The sequence below is a fragment of the Schistocerca nitens genome, chromosome 8 (genome assembly GCF_023898315.1).
Source record: "Schistocerca nitens isolate TAMUIC-IGC-003100 chromosome 8, iqSchNite1.1, whole genome shotgun sequence".
Taxonomy (NCBI): domain Eukaryota; kingdom Metazoa; phylum Arthropoda; class Insecta; order Orthoptera; family Acrididae; genus Schistocerca; species Schistocerca nitens.
In genome coordinates, this window is record NC_064621.1 from 126131850 (window position 1) to 126156543 (window position 24694).

General features: G+C 43.4%; 1 protein-coding gene across 2 annotated transcripts in view; it reads left to right on the plus strand.

Annotated features, from left to right (window-relative positions):
- The window catches only part of LOC126198895 (acetylcholinesterase-like), a 186445-nt gene that overhangs the window by 135037 nt on the left and 26714 nt on the right, over window positions 1–24694 (plus strand). For both annotated transcript variants that reach the window (XM_049935514.1, XM_049935513.1), the window contains 2 exons: window positions 7579–7714; window positions 17986–18118. In XM_049935514.1, coding sequence (XP_049791471.1) covers window positions 7579–7714; window positions 17986–18118 — 269 coding nt within the window. The remainder of the gene's footprint in view (window positions 1–7578; window positions 7715–17985; window positions 18119–24694) is intronic.

Genomic DNA, 24694 nt, shown 5'->3' on the forward strand with positions numbered 1-24694 from the left:
CTACTACAGAAGTACAAGTTTGTATGCCAACTAGCTCTGCAGATGATGAAGAAATTGAAGAAATGTATGATGAAATAAAAGAAATTATTCAGATAGTGAAGGGAGACGAAAATTTAATATTCATGGGTGACTGGAATTCGGTAGTAGGAAAAGGGAGAGAAGGAAACGCAGTAGGTGAATATGGGTTGGGGCTAAGAAATGAAAGAGGAAGCCGCCTGATAGAATTTTGCACAGAGCACAACTTAATCATAGCTAACACTTGGTTCAAGAATCATAAAAGAAGGTTGTATGCATGGAAGCAGCCTGGAGATACTGACAGGTTACAGGTAGATTACATAATGGTAAGACAGAGATTTAGGAACCAGGTTTTAAATTGTAAGACATTTCCATTGGCAGATGTGGACTCTGATCACAATCTATTGGTTATGAACTGTAGATTAAAACTGAAGAAACTGCAAAAAGGTGGGAATTTAAGGAGATGGGACCTGGATAAACTGAAAGAACCACAGGTTGTACAGAGTTTCAGGGAGAGCATATGAGAACAATTGACAGGAATGGGGGAAACAAATACAGTAGAAGAAGAATGGGTAGCTTTAGAGATGAAGTAGTGAAGGCAGCAGAGGATCAAGTAGGTAAAAAGACGAGGGCTATTAGAAATTCTTGCGTGACAGAAGAAATACAGAATTTAATTGATGAAAGGAGAAAATATAAAAAAGCAGTAAATGAATCAGGCAAAAAGGAATACAAACGTCTCAAAAATGAGATCGACAGGAAGTGCAAAATGGATAAGCAGAGATGGCTAAATGTAAGGATGTAGAGACTTATCTCACTAGGGGTAAGATAGATACTGCCTACAGGAAAATTAAAGAGACCTTTGGAGAAAAGAGAACAACTTGTATGAATATCAAGAGCTCAGATGGAAACCCAGTTCTAAGCAAAGAATGGAAAGCAGAAAGGTGGAGGTAGTATACAGAGGGCCTATACAAGGACAATGCACTTGAGGACAATATTATGGAAATGGAAGAGGATGTAGATGAAGATGAAATGGGAGATACGATACTACGTGAAGAGTTTGACAGAGCACTGAAAGACCTAAGTCGAAACAAGGCCCCCGGAGTAGACAGCATTCCATTGGAACTACTGACGGCCTTGGGAGAGCCAGTCCTAACAAAACTCTACCATCTGGTGAGCAAGATGTATGAGACAGGCGAAATACCCTTAGACTTCAAGAGGAATTCCAATACCAAAGAAAGCCGGTGTTGACAGATGTGAAAATTACCGAACTATCAGTTTAATAAGTCACGGATGCAAAATACTAACGCGTATTCTCTACAAACGAATGGAAAAACTGGTAGAAGCCGACCTCGGGGAAGATCAGTTTGGATTCCGTAGAAATATTGGAACACGTGAAGCAATACTGACCCTTTGACTTATCTTAGAAGCTAGATTTCTAGCATTTGTAGACTCAGAGGAAGCTTTTGACAATGTTGACTGGAATACTCTCTTTCAAATTCTGAAGGTGGCAGGGGTAAAATACAGGGAACGAAAGGCTATTTACAATTTGTACAGAAACCAGATGGCAGTTATAAGAGTCGAGGGGCATGAAAGGGAAGCAGTGGTTGGAAAGGGAGTGAGACAGGGTTGTAGCCTCTCCCCGATGTTATTCAATCTGTATATTGAGCAAGCAGTGAAGGAAACAAAAGAAAAATTCGGGGTAGGTATTAAAAACCATGGAGAAGAAATAAAAACTTTGAGGTTCGCCGATGACATTGTAATTCTATCAGAGACAGCAAAGGACTTGGAATAGCAGTTGAACGGAATGGACAGTGTCATGAAAGGAGGGTATAAGATGAACATCAACAAAAGCAAAACGAGGATAATGGAATGTAGTCGAATTAAGTCGGGTGATGCTGAGGGAATTAGATTAGGGAATGAGACACTTCAATTAGTAAAGGAGTTTTGCTACTTGGGGAGCAAAATAACTGATGATGGTCTAAGTAGAGAGGATATAAAATGTAGACTGGCAATGGCAAGGAAAGCGTTTCTGAAGAAGAGAAATTTGTTAACATCGAGTATAGATTTAAGTGTCAGGAAGTCGTTTCTGAAAGTATTTGTATGGAGCGTAGCCATGTATGGAAGTGAAACATGGACGATAACTAGTTTGGACAAGAAGAGATGAGAAGCTTTCGAAATGTGGTGCTACAGAAGAATGCTGAAGATTAGATGGGTAGATCATATAACTAATGAGGAGGTATTGAATAGGATTGGGGAGAAGAGAAGTTTGTGGCACAACTTGACTAGAAGAAGGGATCGGTTGGTAGGACATGTTCTGAGGCATCAAGGGATCACCAGTTTAGTATTGGAGGGCAGCGTGGAGGGTAAAAATCGTAGAGGGAGACCAAGAGATTAATACACTAAACAGATTCAGAAGGATGTAGGTTGCAGTAGGTACTGGAAGATGAAGAAGCTTGCACAGGATAGAGTAGCATGGAGAGCTGCATCAAACCAGTCTCAGAACCGAAGGCCACAACAACAACACGTGCAATACTCGACGCAGAGTGTATCTTGCGGCCGAATAAATGTAGGAACTTAATGAATCTTCAACCAGTTCTGACGGTGGCATTGTTCGTGGCCTCTATGTAAAGACTCACATAGGAATGGTTTTACGAAATGTGAAAATACGACGCAGTTACAGTAACAACATAAAAGAAAATAGTGACGAGAAATACATATTCAAATCAGGCAATACATATTTTTTTAAATAGTTTTACTATTAAGTTCTGTTTTTTTGGAGCAGATTTTTAGACTCGCTGTTTTCTCCTCATGTTTTAGCACAGCCCACCAATATTTTTATCGAAAATCATATTATATAATCGAAATATTTCATTAACACATTTCGGTAGTAAAGGCATCGTAAATTCTTGAACACAGAAAAAATTGCGGTTCAAGATGGTAACAATGGACTTTTGAAGGATTTTCATTCCAGTATTTTTAAATACTAGTTCCAACGTTTTTAAATACTAATATTTTCGTAATTACAAAACTTAGAAAAAAGGCACAGTGTTCTTTACACAGAATGAAAAGAGATCTATCAAATGTCGTAGGTCAGACCTAAAACAGTTATTAGCTGGATCGGGTTTTTAAGGGTATGTGCTTTCCATTAGTCTTCAGTATTGAATATTTCGTTTAAAAAGTTTTCTACACGACATAATTATTCTATTATCGTTAGCCGCATGTAGGTTATATACTGAATAATAACATTTAGAAAATTACAGGTCAACAAAGAATATTAATAGTTTATTCGTATGTCGGTCTGTCCAGTTCCAAAACGAAATAAGAAACGAATGAAAACAGTATTTAATTTACGTGCTGTATCAGGCAATGTGGAATTTTACATCTTGCTATGTTTCAGTATACCTACGATTTGATGCGTTCACATGTTGGTATAGAGATGTATTTGTCGACGTCGACAGGCGATTAGAAGAGAGGCCATTCACTGTTGCTGCGCAGACATTTCATGATAATCCATTCAGTGATAGCGACATGAACCACACTGGGCTGCCTTCTGCTTACTGCGAATAGTCCCAGCACTATGGCATCGTGCTACTTGGCATGTTTTGCATTAAACTTACTGCCTGAGAAAACATTAATTTGGTAAAGTCAGGTGGTTGGAGCAGAGCAACATGTGGAAGATTCGCAGTGGTGAATGTAATTCACCTTACAATGTCTTCAGTGCAACATTTGTTTCCTTCCACCTTCTCTAGCGCAGGGAGACGGACCTGGCGGTGTTGTAGATCGCTTTCAAAAGTAAAAGGAAGGAAATTCGGTTTAACGACCCATCGACATCAAGGTCATTAAAGATAGAGGACGCCACGCAGACCGAACGCGCGGTTTGAGGTGCCATGTCACGGACTGAGCGGGCCCTCCCGCCGGAGGTTCGAGTCCTCCCTCGAGAAAGGGTGTGTGTGTTGCTCTTAGCATAAGTTAGTTCAAAGTAGTGTGTAAGTCTAGGGACCGATGACCTCAGCAGTTCGGTCCCTTAAGAATTCACACACATTTTAGAGATGAAGTTCGGATTGTGTCTGGGATGGGAAAGGAAATCGGCCGTGCCCTTTCAAAGGAACCATCCCGACATTTGCCTGGAGCGATTTAGGGAAATCACGGAAAACCTAAATGAGGATGGCTGGACGCAAGTTTGAACCGTCGTCCTCCCGAATGCGAATGCAGTGCGCTAATGACTACGCCACCTCACTCGGCCTTTCGAACGTAGAAAACTGTATCTGGTCAAAGCGATAGCAGTTGGGTGTTTCAGATAGGATGTCTTAAGTGCATCTCACACATCAGGCACATGTTGCCCCACTCGTCGATATTCTTGTCTCAGAATAATTGCCTTAACTCTTCGCATTGTGCATGGATGTTATTTCTATTCCACACTCTAACCGTTAGGCTATTAATTGTGGCCACTGTCCCATGCAGTTCGTTGAGGCCTCATTATTACCTCGTCAGCTGTCTGTGAAGTGGCCGTTTATTGCAGCAATACGTCCACAATCAACTGTGTACTGGTGTTTAGCTGTGTATGATTCTGTGTCAGGGTTGCTCCGAGGCGGGATAGTCAGGGAGTCAACACCCTGGCTGAGTAGCACCAGTTTGCTGGACCCGGGACTTGGATACCAGAGCAGGAGTGTGGCTGGTGCTGAAAGCCTGCAGCTGGGCGATCAGTAGAAAGCCGCCAAGACTAGGGTGGTCTTGGTGCTAGAAGATGGTTTAGTGGTGACAGTGGCCCAAACTCGTGGTGGCTATTGGCTGACCCACATTAGTCTAATGCCTTGCATAGTCCTCTCATTCTGGTAGGTGCTGCCGGATTATGAATACCTCTGCCAGAATTGAAAGTTATTTATACTGGTTAGTGGTTCATTTGTTGTCGCCAGATGACGGGGGAGTCGATACCCTGTGTGCGTGGCACCAGTCTGCTGGATCTGGGACTTCGAGACCAGGGAGGAGTTTTATCTGCCCCCCCCCCCCCCCCCCTAGCAGCAGAAATCTCGTTAGCTTACCGCACAAAGTATTAGCCACCCCCAGAAAGCACTCACTGGTCGCTTTGGAGCAAAGTAGATTTCGCGTGAACCTCCACCACTGTTTTAGGTCGTGCCAGTGAAGTGGTGTGTATGTACCAATTGGTTATGTGGTATTGGGTTGACGGCTGTGCAGCACATAGTGCACAGCGTACTCAAGATTGTCTCCAGCTACTGTTTCCTAATCGTTGCAGTAGACGAAGGATACCTGCATGAAATTGTCCGGGGTGAAGGGCCACTTCTGTGTGGACAGGGTGTGGTAGTGAGTCGTGGCCAGGGTACAGGCCGTTGGCAGCTCAGGAGAACAACATCATAAAGTTAAATATTTCATTAAGATTCATGCTAGTACATTCACAGAGCTGCAGCGCGGCGGCCACACCCCTTTTATCACCTACCATGGTTTACTCATGGTGTGCAGTCGTGGCTAGCTGTCAGTCAGGAGGCCACTCGTGGAGTCCGTGCCCAGGAACACTGACGTCCAGAAGCCTGCTGAGCAGTACGTGCCTCAGTTAGGTGCAACGAGGCTGCTCGCAGAAAACGCCAGCGCTGTGGAAGTCTGCTCGAATTCCTGTACGGGATGACAGCCCACAGTTGAGGAACTACGCGATCAAAGGCACGAGTCGCCATGTCGCCCTCACCAGCATAGGAGGGCGCCTGTTGTAATGCCCCAGACACTATCGGCTGCCACCAGGGCAGGATGCTGTTGAGGGTCTGGAGTCGGCCCACCGGAGCTAGAAGATGGTCCAGTGGTGGGAGAGGCCCAAACTCGTGGTGGCTGCTTCCTGACCCATAGCACTCTGGTGTCTGGCGTATGTGCTCTCGTTGTAGCAGGTGTCGGTCGACTGTGAGTTCCTCTACGAGGATTGAAAACTGTTTAGCATTTCATTTGTTGTCCTGATGAACTGCTTCCAGCCACATACAGAATACAAATCCGTAACTTGGCAGTCCCACGAGAGCCCCGTCTTTGCGATAATGAGACGGGATTTCGGTGCTCAGCCTGGCTCGCTTTTCATTCTTTAAACAGTCCTGTTGCTGCAACCAGTATTCCGACACCTGAGTACCCGCTCGCTGCTAATGGCTTCTTCAACTGCTGCGGCTGCTGCGCCACCATTGTCCACAGTAACTCCCAAATAATAGTGACGCCGCTACATGTATCATCACCAGCCTCTTCAGCAAATTTGATCCAATCCATTTTTTCTCTGAGGAAAGTTAAAAGAGCGTGTTCCCAAGGACGTACCAACTTCACCATATCATATGAAACGACAGTTATTTTTGCTTGTAATGAAATTTCTGATGGTATGTTGCGGCATCGGCATCAGTCTTTATTTGGTAGGAATGAGGCTTGTATTGAAGCTGCAGCTGCTGGTCGGTATCATGGACACCACCTTTGAAGGCCAGTTCTTCTCCTCCTCCAGAACCCATATCATTTGTTTATTCACTCCTTCGGTTAAGTTAGCAGTGACGTGTGAAGCAGACAATTGACAGTATTTACAATTTTGAAAGTGCGATTGCTCCTGGACTACTTATACTTGAATCCTGAAAAAAACATCATTGACGCCTTATTGTACAACAGCTTCAATTTGGTTACCTCACTGGCCATTTTTCAGTTACAAAATGTTGAATTAAAACGTTCATTTAAAAAATACACATGCTAGTGATTACGAAAATCTGTATGTCGATTACAATTGTGCGCCATTGGTTTCACTTCACTCCTGTGAAAACAGCACATCAATGGCTCCTTCCATTTTAGAAGTGTATGCGGCACAGGTTTTACGTTATTCACCCTGTGCATTACAGACTCAGTGAACCATTATTTTTGCAAGTACCCAACTCGCTGCGATACACACTTATCACTAAATTTGAGTCAGATTACAGGAAGTGCCACAGTTCTCCATACACACAGAGTAACGTTTTGATACTTACATTTTTTCCTCTACATTCAATCGCTCTCTTCACTAATGGTTCAGAAGAACTTGGCATCAATTACTTCAGCCTACGTGTTACCTATCTTAATCTGTTTCGTGGGTTTCAAGGTCTTTTTATTCCTTATTACCGCATACCATGCCTCTCACATTCGTCTGTCATTCCTGTTTCGACGGGCATTCCCCTGTCATTCAACTTTACTCTCAATGCACTGTGTAGATTCGTCTGTCCCTCTCCAGAGTATCAGGTCACTAAAAATGCAGACCGATGACCATCGCCGGCCGTTGTGACCGAGCGGTTCTAAGCACTTCAGTCTGGAACCGCGCGACCGCTACGGTCGCAGGTTCGAATCCTGCCTCGGGCATGGATGTGTGTGATGTCCTTAGGTTAGTTAGGTTTAAGTAGTTCTGAGTTCTAGGGGACTGATGACCTCCGATGTTAACTCCCATAGTGCTCAGAGCCATTTGAACCAGTATTGTTTCGCTTCTCTGTTATAATGAATTACTTTTACATTCCCTGTTGTGCACTTTTTATTTCAAATTCCCTTTATTATTTCATTACAAGTGTAATTTTATCTTCGCAGCTAATCAGCGACCTCTACTACAACGAACCTGTCGACATGACTGTACGTTTACTGGTCAATGAATCTGCTGACGTTCCTGTTTACGAATATAAATTCTCATACAAAGGCGAAAACAGCGCATTTCCACAATACGAAGGTAAGATTTAGTACAGTGTATACTGTATAATGATAAGGGACACTATACGCTACTTTGTATCTCATAATTGAAATGAATAAAACGGCAAGATGAACATTTCTCAGACTAGCAGTGAAATTGTCAAAAATGCATCAACGTTTCACTTTTAGTCACTTTGTACATCTCTGTGCTATGTCCGGTGTCAGTCCAGCGAGTAGATCTTTTGACGGTCTGCCAAATACCCAAATCGCGGCTACCGTGAAGCCTTTAGACGTACTGCCCGAACTGTGCTTAGTGCAAAGAATGATGCATCAATTCGTAAATTAAAATGATCCATTCCTCCCATTCATAAATTTGTGAATAGTTTTACCGTAGCAATGAAACTTTCTCTCCTTGCGAAATTCGGTAGCTTCTCGCCCTCTTCGCCCAAAAAATTTCCTTGAATTTCCTTACAAAAATATTCAGTTTGCTTTCCATTGCAAAAAAAAAAAAAAATCTATAGCTATAATCTTTACACCATACGAGACCTACTTCAAGATTTTCCACTGTGTTCACTGCTATTTCGTTTGTGTCGTGAAGTCGTAACTCAGCGTCCTCAGGACGTTGAAAAATGCACGCTGGACATTAATTGGGTTACTTTTGATCTGGATGTGAAATACACTCCTGGAAATTTAAATAAGAACACCGTGAATTCATTGTCCCGGGAAGGGGAAACTTTATTGACACATTCCTGGGGTCAGATACATCACATGATCACACTGACAGAACCACAGGCACATGGACACAGGCAACAGAGCATGCACAATGTCGGCACTAGTACAGTGTATATCCACCTTTCGCAGCAATGCAGGCTGCTATTCTCCCATGGAGACGATCGTAGAGATGCTGGATGTAGTCCTGTGGAACGGCTTGCCATGCCATTTCCACCTGTCGCCTCAGTTGGACCAGCGTTCGTGCTGGACGTGCAGACCGCGTGAGACGACGCTTCATCCAGTCCCAGACATGCTCAATGGGGGACAGATCCGGAGATCTTGCTGGCCAGGGTAGTTGACTTACACCTTCTAGAGCACGTTGGGTGGCACGGGATACATGCGGACGTGCATTGTCCTGTTGGAACAGCAAGTTCCCTTGCCGGTCTAGGAATGGTAGAACGATGGGTTCGATGACGGTTTGGTTGTACCGTGCACTATTCAGTGTCCCCTCGACGATCAGCAGTGGTGTACGGCCAGTGTAGGAGATCGCTCCCCACACCATGATGCCGGGTGTTGGCCCTGTGTGCCTCTGTCGTATGCAGTCCTGATTGTGGCGCTCACCTGCACGGCGCCAAACACGCATACGACCATCATTGGCACCAAGGCAGAAGCGACTTTCATCGCTGAAGACGACACGTCTCCATTCGTCCCTCCATTCACGCCTGTCGCGACACCACTGGAGGCTGGCTGCACGATGTTGGGGCGTGAGCGGAAGACGGCCTAACGGTGTGCGGGACCGTAGCCCAGCTTCATGGAGACGGTTTCGAATGGTCCTCGCCGATACCCCAGGAGCAACAGTGTCCCTAATTTGCTGGGAAGTGGCGGTGCGGTCCCCTACGGCACTGCGTAGGATCCTACGGTCTTGGCGTGCATCCGTGCGTCGCTGCGGTCCGGTCCCAGGTCGACGGGCATGTGCACCTTCCGCCGACCACTGGCGACAACATCGATGTACTGTGGAGACCTCACGCCCCACGTGTTGAGCAATTCGGCGGTACGTCCACCCGGCCTCCCGCATGCCCACTATACGCCCTCGCTCAAAGTCCGTCAACTGCACATACGGTTCACGTCCACGCTGTCGCGGCATGCTACCAGTGTTAAAGACTGCGATGGAGCTCCGTATGCCACGGCAAACTGGCTGACACTGACGGCGGCGGTGCACAAATGCTGCGCAGCTAGCGCCATTCGACGGCCAACACCGCGGTTCCTGGTGTGTCCGCTGTGCCGTGCGTGTGATCATTGCTTGTACAGCCCTCTCGCAGTGTCCGGAGCAAGTATGGTGGGTCTGACACACCGGTGTCAATGTGTTCTTTTTTCATTTCCAGGAGTGTATTTGCGTATTTGGTAGCCACGTCTCACAACGCTTTTTCATATATAATTCTTGTATTCTTCCTTGTGATATGCGTAAAGCGTCAGCTGTTTCATACACATTCAATCGCCGACTGTCCGATGCCGTGTTGCAAACTTTCTCTACGCTGTGATCTGTGATTGCAGTATTTTGATGTCTGTGTTATGGACGATATTCGAGAGAAGTAAAATCACTTCCGAAAAATGCCGCTCGTTCTCTAGCTTGCTGAAAATAGAGGAGCAGCCTCCTTCCAAACATTCGCCTTCTTTTGGCGAATTTCTGATTGCGGAACATCGTCCAAAACCAAGAATTTTTTGACGGTACGGTATTCCAACTCATCCATTCGAACAATACTCGAATATAATGAGACCACTTCAAAAACTCTATAAAAGTTATTTATCACATGAGTTTGCTACGTTATTGCACAGCATTTGCCAATACAACAAGAACAGAACTTTGCTCCAGGCATAGATGAAGACATTTTCATTTTGAAACTTACTGGGAGATCAGAACTGTGTGCCTGAGAGAGATTTGAACATGGGCTTCTTGTCTTTCGCGGGACAGTAATCTTCCGGCTGAGCCAAGCAAGCGTGACTCATGAGCCGCTCAGTGGTGGTACACTGAATCAGTAAAAACAGAATATTTAAACAAAAAGGATTCGGTATGCATCAGGAAGTAAGGTGTTGAAAGAAACTCGCTAAACGCTACTGTGATGGATGCATATGCCCCAACAATCGGGTGATCTAACGCAAATCCTACTCTGCACTGCGTCCGAAGTTACCCATCTAATCAAGCAAACGAACGTACCGACTCAACAAAGTATTCGATAAGTTCTGAAAATGCTCTAAATACCGTTATGTCATGCCTTGCAATACAAACCAGAAAACAGGCAACAGCGCTGGATGTGACAATGAACAACAGATACTGACTTCAGTTCTACTTAAGTCTAATCCAACCGTAATGCCGTCTTGAAACACATGTCGATGCCGATTGTTAACTTCCATCTAGACCCTTCTTTCTGCGTTAAAACTAAAAGTTCCAAGAGTGCGGTGCTTTCATTCTGATCGGCCGCAAAAATGTTCAAATGTGTGTGAAATGTTATGTGACTTAACTGCTAAGGTCATCAGTCCCTAAGCTTACACACTACTTAACCTAACTTATCCTAAGTACAAACACACACACCCATGCCCGAGGGAGGACTCGAACCTCCGCTGGCACTAGCCGCACAGTCCATGACTGCAGCGCCCTAGACCGCTCAGCTAATCCCGCGCGGCTGATCGGCCGCCGGAGCTGCCTCACCAAAGTGTTTTCTTCCTTAGATACTCCTAATAAGTCAGTTAATGACAGTCATGCATTCAGAGATCGATTGCTCGGTATATAATTTAGCTTTCCAGAGTGTCTGCGATTTAGAATACGTGAAAGAAAATCAGTACTGAAAGTTTGATTTTGACAGACAACTTTAAAGCTTTCTTCTTGGTAAATGCTTTTTAATGTAAACTTTAAACACCAGCTGAATGGTGACTTCCTCACTCTCTGACGTGATGTGACGCCTACTTGTTAATATCAGATGACAAGATTGTATAAAATTGGTATCACTGAACAGAGCCCTCAGAGCAGATCATTCACTTGAAAATAGTTTTAAATGTTATATCGAGAAGACGGAATCACCAAAATATCATTCTGGATGTGCGTAAAAATAACTATAACAAAGCGCAAACTAGGGCGGGGAAAGATAGGACGTGTCCCTTTTATCAACGGAACCACATCGTCATTAAAATTAAACTGTTTTCGGAAACCACAGAAAACTTTAATTTGAAAGGGCGAACGTGAAATCAAACATGGTCCTCCTGTGAGAAGAGTCTTTTGTAGAGAGATAAACGAGCTAATTCGGAAAGCATGCAAGTCATTATCAGCTGTAGCCAAACTTTCTGAAAACAAAATGGACTATGCTTAGAATTAACAGGAATAAAACACCGTTGGGAAAAGTCTTGAAGACCCAACGGTACTGGCCGGTCGCCGTGTCAACATAATGCGAAAAGAAACAGCTCAATGGGCAGATCAATTGAAGACGTAGGTACAAGGCAGTTAACTGGGAAGAAACTATGGGTAACAGAAAAAATACTTCAGCTGATCGAAGGAAGTACAAAGAGGTTCAGGGAAATTCAGAAATACAAGTCAGTTGGGAATGAAATAAACAGGAAGTGCAGGGAAGCTAAGCCGAATTGGCTGCATAAAAAATGTGAAGAAATCGAAAAAGAAATGGTTGTCTGAAAGAGTGACTCGGCATACAGAAAAGTCAAAATAACCTTCGGTGAATTTAAAATGCGGATGGTAACAATAAGAGTGCAATGGTAATCGCACTGTTAAACGCGGAAGAGAGAGCGGTTAGGTGGAGAGAGTACATTGAATGCCTCTATGAGGGGGACGACTTGTCTGATGACGTGATACAAGAAGAAACAAGAGTCGATACAGAATAGAAAGTGAAACCAGTATAGGGCAAAAGGGGTAGATAACATTCCATCATAATTCCTAAAATCATTGGGGAAAATGGCAAGAAAACGACTATTCACGTTGGTGTGTAGCACGTATGAGTCTGGCGATATACTGTCTGACTTTCGGGAAAACATCATCCTACTGTTCAAGCTATACATCGAAAAAGCAAATATGGGAATAAAAGAAAGGTTCAAGACAGGAATTGAAATTCAAGATGAAAAATTATTAAGATTCGCTGATGGTATTGTTGTCCTCAGTGAAAGTGAAGAAGAATTACATGATATGCTGAATGTAATGAACAGTCTAATGAGTACAGATTATGGATTGACAGTAAATCGAAGAAAGACGAAAGCAAAAAAAAATGGTTCAAATGGCTCTGAGCACTATGGGACTCAACTGCTGAGGTCATTAGTCCCCTAGAACTTAGAACTAGTTAAACCTAACTAACCTAAGGACATCACACACATCCATGCCCGAGGCAGGATTCGAACCTGCGACCGTAGCGGTCTTGCGGTTCCAGACTGCAGCGCCTTTAACCGCACGGCCACTTCGGCCGGCAAAGACGAAAGCAATGGGTAGTACTAGAATAGCGAGAAACTTAATATTAGTACTAACAGCTACCTAGGCAGCAAAATAACCCATGATGGACGGAGCAGGGAGAATATCAAAAGCACTGGCAAAAAGGGAATTCCTGGGCAAGAGAAGTCCAGTAGTATCAAACATAGGCCTTAGTCTGAAGAAGAAATTTCTGGGAATGTCCGTTTGGAGCACAGAATTGTATTATAGTGAAACATGGACTGTGGGAAAGCCGGAACAGAGGAGAATCGAAGCATTTGAGATGTGGTCCTACAGACGATCGTTGAAAATTAGGTGCACTGATAACAGAAGGAATGAGGAGATTCTGCGCAAAACCGGAGAGAACGGGAATATACGAAAAACACTGACAAGAAGAAGGGACAGGGTGATAGAACATCTGTTAAGACATTAGGGGATAACTTCAATGGTGGTAGAGTGGGCTGTAGAGGTTAAAAACTATGGAGAAAGATAGGGATTGAAATAAGTCCAGCAAACAATTGAGGACGTAGGTCGCAAGTCTACTCTGAGATGAAGAGGTTAGCACAGGAGATGTATTTGTGGCGGTCCGCATCAAACCAGTCACAAGACCGATGTGTCAAAAAAAAAAAAAAAAAAAAAAAAAAAACCTAAGAACAGGGGACGGGACTGGAGTTATCTGCTAGTGAGCACAGCATGAAACTACGGAGCGTAGTTAAACTGCTTAGCCGACAAGTAACTCACAACAGTGCTACAGTGCTACTGGTATTAATAGCAGAACAATGGCAACGATAAGCAACGCAAAAATTGCATTACATCCACAGCAACAGTTGTCGAAGTTGACATTTCATGGGAAAGGAACCCAAGGAATTTCACAGAGTGAGAAAGAAGTGGCAGATGAAATATTAGCGTTTCTGCAAGATGAGTCTGTGGAATGTGTGGGGTTAGTATATGTTTGACTGTGTGGACAATGTACATGGGAATACAATGATAACGATATGTGTTTAACAAGTGGAAGTGATATTAAAATAGTTAAAATAGGTGTCGAGCCACGTAGCTCATCATCATTGTCGGACAAGGAGCCACAAACCCAGTCTCCAGTGAAACGTAGTATAGGACAACCGTTGCCCAAGGGGCGCGTACTAAACGTAATTACATACCTGGAAGATCAGCCGTAGTATGATAAGAAAACAATTACGAACAGATTTAGAATACGTCTGTAGAAGAATTATAGTATCTGTTGAATGGAATGAACGGTTTAATGAGTTTAGACTATGGACTGACAGCAAATCGTAGAAAGTCTAAAGTAATGAAAAGAAGTAGAAATGAGAATAGCGAGAAACTTAACATTATGCTTGTCGGTCACGAAGTAGATGATATTAAGAAAACGTTATGCATATAAAATTGCGCACGATGGATTGCAGCGATTTCAAGGGAAGCAGTCGATGGCTGCATAACTTTATAAAGTGCTACAGAATTGGAAGACCTAAGCTAAAGAAATTTCACACATAGCGTCAACCTGACGACACACAGCAAACTGGGGAATCGGACCGAAAAATTGTAGATGATGTAAACAAACTTATCCCAGCGTTCAGTGAGGGATTTGTTTTCAGCTCCGACCAATCGGGATTTGAACAGGAAATGCGTATGAAAGGAACCCTGGAAATCTGGCGTACCAAGAAAGTCGTTTCAAGATCAGCTAAAATCAATGCCTTAACGCGTTCATATACTAGTATGCCGATGTTAATCTGCTTGGTAAATTGCTGGAAGTTTATTTATTGTCCTACGAGAAGTTGGAGGTGCTCTACCTCTTAAAGAATTTTTCTCGAGTGCGTGATCTTGCAGGTGCAGCAAGCACAGCAAGCAAAAGGGGGAAATGGACGTAAGAGAACCGCAACTATGGTATGAGCACTGCTTTTAGCCACTAGCTGGCCAGAATAACTTGCTTTTTCCTGATTTCTGGTCTATGTATAAAAAACCATAATCCCTTAGAAATTGTGTGACACTGCAGTCATACAACCAGGAATCACTGGACAAATTGAACTACTGGATGTTTCTATCTTTTTCCGTGCGTATGAATCATATCATTGCACCATCTCCAGCTACGCCTTAAAGGATAGCCAGTTTCACGATAAGCTCCTCGATAAACTGTTTCGCATGCGATTGCATGCCGTCACATCCCATTTCTCACCACTCCGTTACAGGAATATGATTCTATACGCATTCTTTCAGAGTGGATGCCTAGCTGAACGCACTGGCGGATACAGAAAAAATTCAAAGAGGGGGTGCGTTATGATATCTTATGCTACCTTTACTTTTACCATAATAAAAAAATGATACCTACTGTGAAAGCGACAAATCAATATGTACCTTACGACGTATAACATAAGGGCGAGTTTCCAATGATGACGTCACCTGGCAATTTATCCGTATGTATTACAAGTTAGGTATAGGAAACTATTGTTACATTTTCAGTAATAATATTGTTACGAGTCTCCTAACAATATTTTTACTGAGAAATTACTGTGAGTTACTATTATTAATACTTCACAATCAACTAATCACTCTCACTGTTGACTACTCTTCACGCTTGCACTTGCTACCGATAGGATTTTTTACTACCGGGCGAGGTGGCGCAGTGGTTAGCACACTGGACTCGCATTCGGGAGAAAGACAGTCAATCCCGCGTCCGGCCATCCTGATTTAGGTTTTCGGTGATTTCCCTAAATCGCTTCAGGTAAATTCCGGCATGGTACCTTTGAAAGGGCACGGCTTCCTTCCCTACCCCTAATCCAATGAGACCGATGACCTCGCTGTTTGGTCTCTTCCCCAAACAACCCAACCCCAATCCAACTTATTCATTCTTCAGTCTTAATACACTATTGGCCATTATAATTGCTACACCACGAAGATGATGTGCTACAGACGCGAAATTTAACCGACAGGAAGAAGATGCTGTGATATGCAAATGATTAGCTTTTCAGAGCATTCACACAACGTTGGCGCCGGTGGCGACACCTACAACGTGCTGACATGAGGAAAGTTTCCAACCGCTTCATCATACATAAACAGCTGTTGACCAGCGTTGCCTGGTGAAACGTTGTTGTGATGTCTCGTGTAAGGAGGAGAAATGCGTACATCACGTTTCCGACTTTGGTAAAGGACGGATTGTAGCCTATCGCGATTGCGGTTTATCGTATCGCGACATTGCTGCTCGCGTTGGTCGAGATCCAATGACTGTTAGCAGAATATGGAATCGGAGGGCTCAGGAGGCTAATATGGAACGCTGTGCTGGATCCCAACGGCCTCGTATCACTAGCAGTCGAGGTGACAGGCATTTATCCGCATGACTGTAACGGATCGTGCAACCACGTCTCGATCCCTGAGTCAACAGAGGGGGACATCTGCAAGACAACAACCATCTGCACGAACAGTTCGACGACGTTTGCAGCAGCATGGACTATCAGCTCGGAGACCATGGCTGCGGTTAACCTTGACGCTGCATCACAGACAGGAGCGCCTGCGATGGCGTACTCAACGACGAAACTGGGCGCACAAATGGCAAAACGTCATTTTTTCGGATGCATCCAGGTTCCGTTTACAGCATCATGATGGTCGCATCCGTGTTTGGCGACATCGCGGTGAGCGCACATTGGAAGCGTGTATTCGTCATCGCCACACTGGCGCATCACCCGGCGTGATGGTATGGTGTGCCATTGGTTACACGTCTCGGTCACCTCTTGTTCGTATTGACGGCACTTTGAACAGTGGACGTTACATTTCAGATGTGTTAAGACCCGTGGCTCTACCGTTCATTCGATCCCTGCGAAACCCTACATTTCAGCAGGACAATGCACGACCGCAAGTTGTAGGTCCTGTACGGGCCTTTCTGGATACAGAAAGTGTTCGACTGCTACCCTGGCCAGCACATTCTCCAGATCTCTCACCAACTGAAAACGTCTGGTCAATGGTGGCCGAGCAACAGATATGCGGATAAGATGTCTGTCTAGTGATACTTGGCCGTTGGGATCCAGCACGGCGTTCCGTATTACCCTTCTGAACCCATCGATTCCATATTCTGCTAACAGTCATTGGATCTCGACCAACGCAAGCAGCAATGTTGCGATACGATAAACCGCATTCGCGATAGGCTACAATCCGACCTTTATCAAAGTCGGAAACGTGATGATACGCTTTTCTCCTCCTTACACGAGACATCACAACAACGTTTCACCAGGTAACGCCGGTCAACTGCTGTTTGTGTATGAGAAATCGGTTGGAAACGTTCCTCATGTCAGAACGTTGTAGGTGTCGCCACCGGCTCAAAACGTGTGTGAATGCTCTGAAAAGCTAATCATTTGCATATCACAGCACCTTCTTCCTGTCGGTTAAACTTCGCGTTTGTAGCACGTCATCTTCGTGGTGTAGCAATTTTAATGGCCAGTAGTGTATTGTGCTACCCTGTAGTGTATTGTTGAAGAAACGGCTAGAACGTGTCAATGCAAACGAACTTCTACTTCTCCATGACAACTTAAGGCATCGCACAAGCCTGCGGACCCGATAGGAGCTCATAAAACTTCATTGGACTGTTCTTCCTCGTCCACCCTACAGCCAGGGTCTCGCACCTTCTGACTTCCATCTGTTTGGTCCAACGGAGGATGCACTCCGCGGGAAGCAGTACGTGGATGATTGGAAAGTTATTGATTCAGCAAGACATTGGCTCCGACTTCGACCAATAGAGTGCTACCACGCGAGCAAGCAGGCTCTCCCAGTCAGGTGGTGTTAGACCGTCGCATCGAAAGGTTTTTTAGCCAATAGAATGGATAATAATGTGGCATATTGGAATCCTCAATAAAACCAACATGCTTTAAGATAAAAATGTCTTGCATTACATATTGAACGCCCCTAGTAATTTTTTTCCAGAGAGGACAGGAGTTGTAAGTAGTGGAAAAATCGGTAGCTAAGCTAAAGGGAACTGTGGAACTCAGGTCCCTACCTCAATCTGTGGAACTGGGACCTGAAATTACACACCCATTACCAAGAACAGTGAATCGAGCGTCTTTACACCAACATGTAATGTGCCACACGACTCGTGCACATTACTTCAATGTGAAAACCGACGTATGCTATAATATTGTGTTGTATTGCAGGTGTTACGCATGCAGATGAACTGAAGCTGCTATTCTACATTCCAAAGATGAAACAAAACCTGACAGAAACTTCCGAAGAGGACATCACGAGAAGAAAGATGATTGACCTTTGGACAAATTTTGCTAAATCTGGGTAAGTTATGGATGCTCTTTATCCTGCAGTTCGCTTCTGCACTTACGTGGAAAACAAATCAAACTGCCCCATGCAGATTAAAATTTCTCCTTCTTTGCCTTATTTCTTTTTTTTTTACTTTCTCTATATATTTCTTTGCCTCCATCTCAGGTAAGTTCTGTAAGTCAGTTAGTACTACACTGAATGACTGATCTTGGTGTTCTGTACCTTATGTATGTTTCAACTAATTTACAATGACAATACATCTATTAGCGGAAATATTGTTCCCTGCTAAAGATTACACACACATACATACACACACACACACACAAATCATATCACATACATAAAAGAAGAATTACGGAGACTGATGAATGATAATCACGGATTTTAATGTGAAACTAAGGCAAAAACTATAAAATTATTCATCATTGGAAATCTTCGATAATGATACTACGTTAGTAGAATTTGCCGATTAAGAATGTGTTTGTCCACAGAACATTCTTTCAGAATAAAACAAATAGAAAATGGACTTCGCATCGACCAAATACAAATAAAAATGAAACTCAATAGCATTATCCAACAATAAAGTGATTGTACATGAAGTGACGATGCTAAATTGCTTCAGAATTTCAAGCGACCCTATTCTAGTAAGATTCATAATGAAAAGAAGCGCGTAACTAGGAAGAAATACCAATCGAGCAGCAAGTCACAAAAGCAAATGATGAAAATTTATTTATAAGTATAGAATTATTCCAGATCAAACGAAGTAACATCTTCAAAATCTCAGAAAATGAAGAGAAACTAAAACGGTACTCATGTAGACAAACAGCAAAAGATGCAGATATATAACGAAGTCAAAGGAAAACTAAACCTCAAAACGAATTCAGTAACCATTAAACACACGACGAGACTTTCGAGTACATGAGAATAGAAACGTAGAATATACATATCTAAACAAAATTACTCCGAAAAATTTCCGCGAGGATGTGAAAAGGTACAATGAAGACCTTATGAGAGAAGCGACTGAGAGCAGTGAGAATATGAAAAAAAAAAAAAAAACTTTGTTCATTCCATTCTTTCTTTAAATGTGCTTATAGTTCACAAATTAAATAGAATCACAGATATTTATTATTGATTATAATGAGTTTTCCAAAATAATACAAGATGTGGTGTACGAAGGAAGAAAATGCTCTGGGAGTCGGTGCGGTTCAGTATTAGTGATTAAAGAAAAATTATACCACAGAAAATTCTAAAATATGTTATACAATGTCTGCGAAAAAGACAGTTCTCAAAAAAAGGGACAACTTTTAATTATCCTGGCTTACTAGAAACGAAATAGTTTACACGTAAAAGCGAAAAGCATATCTACCTCCTCTTTCAAGGTAGTCAATATAATCATTAAGAACTGTGTAGAAAAATTGTTGGATTTTAATCAAGCAAAGGAACAAACTTTCATTGGAATAGGGATGTTATACAGGGTGTTACAAAAAGATACGGCCAAACTTTCAGGAAACATTCCCCACACACAAATAAAGAAAAGATGTTATGTGGACATGTGTCCGAAATCGCTTAATTTCCATGTTAGAGCTCATTTTAGTTTCGTCAGTATGTACTGTACTTCCTCGATTCACCGCCAGTTGGCCCAATTGAAGGAAGGTAATGTTGACTTCGGTGCTTGTGTTGACATGCGACTCATTGCTCTACAGTACTAGCATCAAGCACCTCAGTACGTACCATCAACAGGTTAGTGTTAATCACTAACGTGGTTTTGCAGTCAGTGCAATGTTTACAAATGCACAGTTGGCAGATGCCCATTTGATGTATGGATTAGCACGGGGCAATAGCCGTGGCGCGGTACGTTTGTATCGAGACAGATTTCCAGAACGAAGGTGTCCCGACAGGAAGACGTTCGAAGCAATTGATCGGCATCTTAGGGAGCACGGAACATTCCAGCCTATGACTCGCAACTGGGGAAGACCTAGGACGACGAGGACACCTGCAATGGACGAGGCAATTCTTCGTGCAGTTGGCGATAACCCTAATGTCAGCGTCAGAGAAGTTGCTGCTGTACAAGAAACGTTGACTACGTCACTGTATGGAGAATGCTACGGGAGAACCAGTTGTTTCCGTACCATGTACAGCGTGTGCAGGCACTATCAGCAGCTGATTGGCCTCCACGGGTACACTTCTGCGAATGGTTCATCCAACAATGTGTCAATCCTCATTTCAGTGCAAATGTTCTCTTTACGGATGAGGCTTCATTCCAACGTGATCAAATTGTAAATTTTCACAATCAACGTGTGTGGGCTGACGAGAATCCGCACGCAATTGTGCAATCACGTCATCAACACAGATTTTCTGTGAACGTTTGGACAGGCATTGTTGGTGATGTCTTGATTGGGCCCCATGTTCTTCCACCTACGCTCAATGGAGCACGTTAAAATGATTTCATACGGGATACTCTACCTGTACTGCTAGAACATGTGCCTTTACAAGTACGACACAACATGTGGTTCATGCACGATGGAGCTCCTGCACATTTCAGTCGAAGTGTTCGTACGCTTCTCAACAACAGATTCGGTGACCGATGGATTGGTAGAGAAGGACCAATTCCAGGGCCTCCACGCTCTCCTGACCTCAACCCTCTGGACTTTCATTTATGGGGGCATTTGAAAGCTCTTGTCTACGCAACCCCGGTACCAAATGTAGAGACTCTTCGTGCTCGTATTGTGGACGGCTGTGATACAATACGCCATTCTCCAGGGCTGCATTAGCGCATCAGAGATTCCATGCGACGGAGGATGGATGCATGTATCCTCGCTAACGGAGGACATTTTGAATATTTCCTGTAACAAAGTGTTTGAAGTCACGCTGGTACGTTCTGTTGCTGTGTGTTTCCATTCCATGATTAATGTGATTTGAAGAGAAGTAATAAAATGAGCTCTAACATGGAAAGTAAGCGTTTCCGGACACATGTCCACATAACATATTTTCTTTCATTGTGTGTGAGGAATGTTTCCTGAAAGTTTGGCCGTACCTTTTTGTAACACCCTGTAGAAAAGAGCAATGAATTTCCATTCTACTCCAACTTCAGAGATACTGAGAAAGATTTTGACTCACTATCACTGAAACCTTATGGAACAAGATGTTGATTCAACCTATATTAGTATATCGGAGAATACTGCTCTGTCAACTAGAATGCAAACTCCCGAATTTAAAGATAAGTCAGACAAACAGATTCCACAACACAAAACCATTCGCAGTAAGTCTAAAAGAAGTTTTCAGACATCCAAACGGCGTAAAAGAAGAATGATTATGTGCTAATGGAACATATATTGACCATATCCACTTTTCTGGAAACACTGCGTACTGTTTGTCTCTAGAGCAGAAAGTTTCATAAGCGCTTAGAAGAACTTAGGAGAGAAAGTTTCCAAGTAGACCTAAAAGTCCGTTACAAGAACACTCAAGTATGTTATAGTGAACTAGCTAAAAGAAAGCTGCACTAAGTTGAGAAGTGATACACCCACTTGATGACTTGAGATAGTTGATAAAATCGATTGGGAGCACAGTGAAATACATTTACCTGTATGCGTAAATTCAAGTCATCTCCTTGCGTTCGTCTGTATGTGTGAGGTAATCCCAGGAACTTCTGTGGGGATTTGGATCTTTTGATATTAAACTGATATGCTGATTAATTAAATTTACCAGTTAAACCACCCCTCCTCCTCCACGTAACCTATTGTTCTGCTAAGTGGTTTATGTCCCCCTGGGATTGATTTATGACCCCCTGCGGATACTCCATCCTTCTAAGAAATCCCTCACCACTCCCCCTTCTCCTACCCTCCCTCTGGGAAAGGTACTCTTTTTGTCACCTTTCTACTACAGTTCTGAGCAACTTTTCTCCCTCCTGAGAAATCCCCTCAGCACTTATGTCCCTTTCCTCACTTCCCCCCTCCCCACCACCCTCCCCTCCCTCATCTGGAAATTAGCAGAAAAAAGACTCAGTGCCCCCTTCTCCTACCCTCCCTCTGGGAAAGGTACACTTTTTGTCACCTCTTTCTACTACAGTCCTGAGCAACTTTTCTCCCTCCTGGGAAATCCCCTCAGCACTTATTTCCCTTTCCTCACTTCCCCCCCCCCTCCACCCTCCCCTCCTTCATCTGGAAATTAGCAGGAAAAAGACTCACTCTGTGCCGAGCTGCTAGAGAGGAAGGATCTCTCAACACCAAATTCAAATCAATGTCATTTACACTGCAGAGTACATAGTAATATATTGTTCATTTATGAAATTCACTTTGCGTATTCTTTGTATAATATGTTTGCAGGAGATATGACTCCTCCCCTTCTCTCCCTCACTTGCCAATTGGTGAGAAAAAGACCCTGTCTGTGCTGATCTGACTGACTGAGAGGACACGAAATGGCCAGTAAATTCAAACAACGTATTATTTATTTCTGTAAACATTAATTTAATTAATTAATTAAATTGGTGGGAAATGTTAGGCTGTGGTCTCTTTATTTGGGCGGGAAAAATAGCCCACTCTCTTGACTTCACAAATGTGATATCGAAAATGTCAGGAAAGAGTCCTATCAAACTAAGTGGTTAACAATTTACAGGAGACAAAGTAGGTAAAAAAGCTCTGGAAGTTATAAGTAAAATATATCGTTTAAACCATTCACCATCACCTTCTTGTTAATAAAAAACACATTTTCAACGCTTAAGATTCACACACAGAAATTTTACAAATTAAGTAATTAAATTTGCGCCACAGATACATAGTAGCACTAAATATGTCCGACGTCTCGCTGCCCATAAACTACAAGACACACGCGATCGCTAACACAGCCCAGTGCATAGTGAAGTATTCAGAACACAACTGCCCAGAGGGTGCCGCGGCAGGCGCAAGCTGTTTTTCTTGTGACCACCTAGCCGGCCAGGCCGTGACTTAATCAACCTGAGAAAAGCGTGATACCTACCGGATGTCGGCTTTCTTGGATCTCGTGGCCCTGGAAAATGCATCAGATGGCGGCATCCCTTTGAAATTTGATACCTGGGAAATACATATTCGTTTGTGGTCTCGGAACACGCGCACATCTCAAGCGGTTGCCGTCAAGGAAAGCAGAGGATGGCGGCATCCCTTTGATGTTCGATACCTGAGAAATTCGCACCAAACCACGTCCGCTCTCTCTCAAGTGGTTACTTCCTGTATAACAGCTGCATCTCAAACCCATCGACCAAGTGTTCTCCCCCACCTCCTCTCTTCCGCTTCCCCTACCCTCTCTCGCCTGTGAATTGACGAGATAATGACTCAGTCGGCGCTGAGCTGCTGCATGGTGCTAATTTCTCCACCTCTGCCAATCTTTGAATACTCTCACCCACTTTCTTACCATTCCATAAGTCCTAATATTTCGCCGTAAACTGCACAGATCTCACGATGAATATTTTTAGGCCTTTATCACTAAGAAATCTTATAACAGGCCATACTTCACAGTCGGTGGGACTCACGATTATCGGAGGCATATTAAACACTCAGTACACAACGTGAACAAGAAAGAATCAGACTGTAATGGCGTCAGTGCGTAGATTAAGGTAGACGTTTTCATGTAAAAATAAAATTATTGAGATATCTTAGCAGGTCTTTTTTTAAATTTCAAAACGGTGCTTACTTAAAAAACACACCTCGTATTATGTTTCCCTGTATAGGTGGGAGATTGAAATTTCATTAAAAGGTCTCACAGCAACGAAAAACCGCCTGATATCCGCCCCAACTCGCAAATCATACCTGTGGCACTGTCGTGCCCGGTGGCACGTCATTGGTATTAAATTGACTGATCACAAGAGTCCCTTGGCATGGTGAATAATTTTTGTTTCTTCCTGCAGTCTGGTTACACTTGCCAGGTAATTCAAATGGGAATCCCTGGAGGGAAGGTGATGTTCTTTTCGAGGAGCTATTGTGAGCCTACATCTGAAGCTGACTGCGGAAAGACTCTGCTGCCGCCAACTTACATTTCGCGCAAGGACTCCGAAGATAAGATACCACAGAAAAGCGCTCACAAGAAGGCATATAGATAGTCTTTCTTCCATTGCTCTATTTGCGTGTCGAATAGGAAAGGAAATGGCTATTAGTGGTACAGGGAATCCTATACCACGCACGGTACGATAGCTTGTGATGTATAATATAGATGTAGATGCAGATTTAGTTTCCCTATTAAGATGTAAGTCCGTCCATTTATAGATACGCAAAACTCACGGAAGAATGCTGTCTCTTATTTACCGAGAACTTTCGCTGCAGATTGTTCCTCAATAAAAAAAACCTTCATGCTAGCCTCTAACTTTTCCATTGAAGTCACTTAGCGAGACATGTGTGAAACGCTATAACATATTTTCCCACAACGCTTAGGAGAAGTGGTATAGAACTCATCTACATCTACATTTATACTCCGCAAGCCACCCAACGGTGTGTGGCGGAGGGCACTTTACGTGCCACTGTCATTACCTCCCTTTTCTGTTCCAGTCGCGTATGGTTCGCGGGAATAACGACTGTCTGAAAGCCTCCGTGCGTGCTCGAATCTCTCTAATTTTACATTCGTGATCTC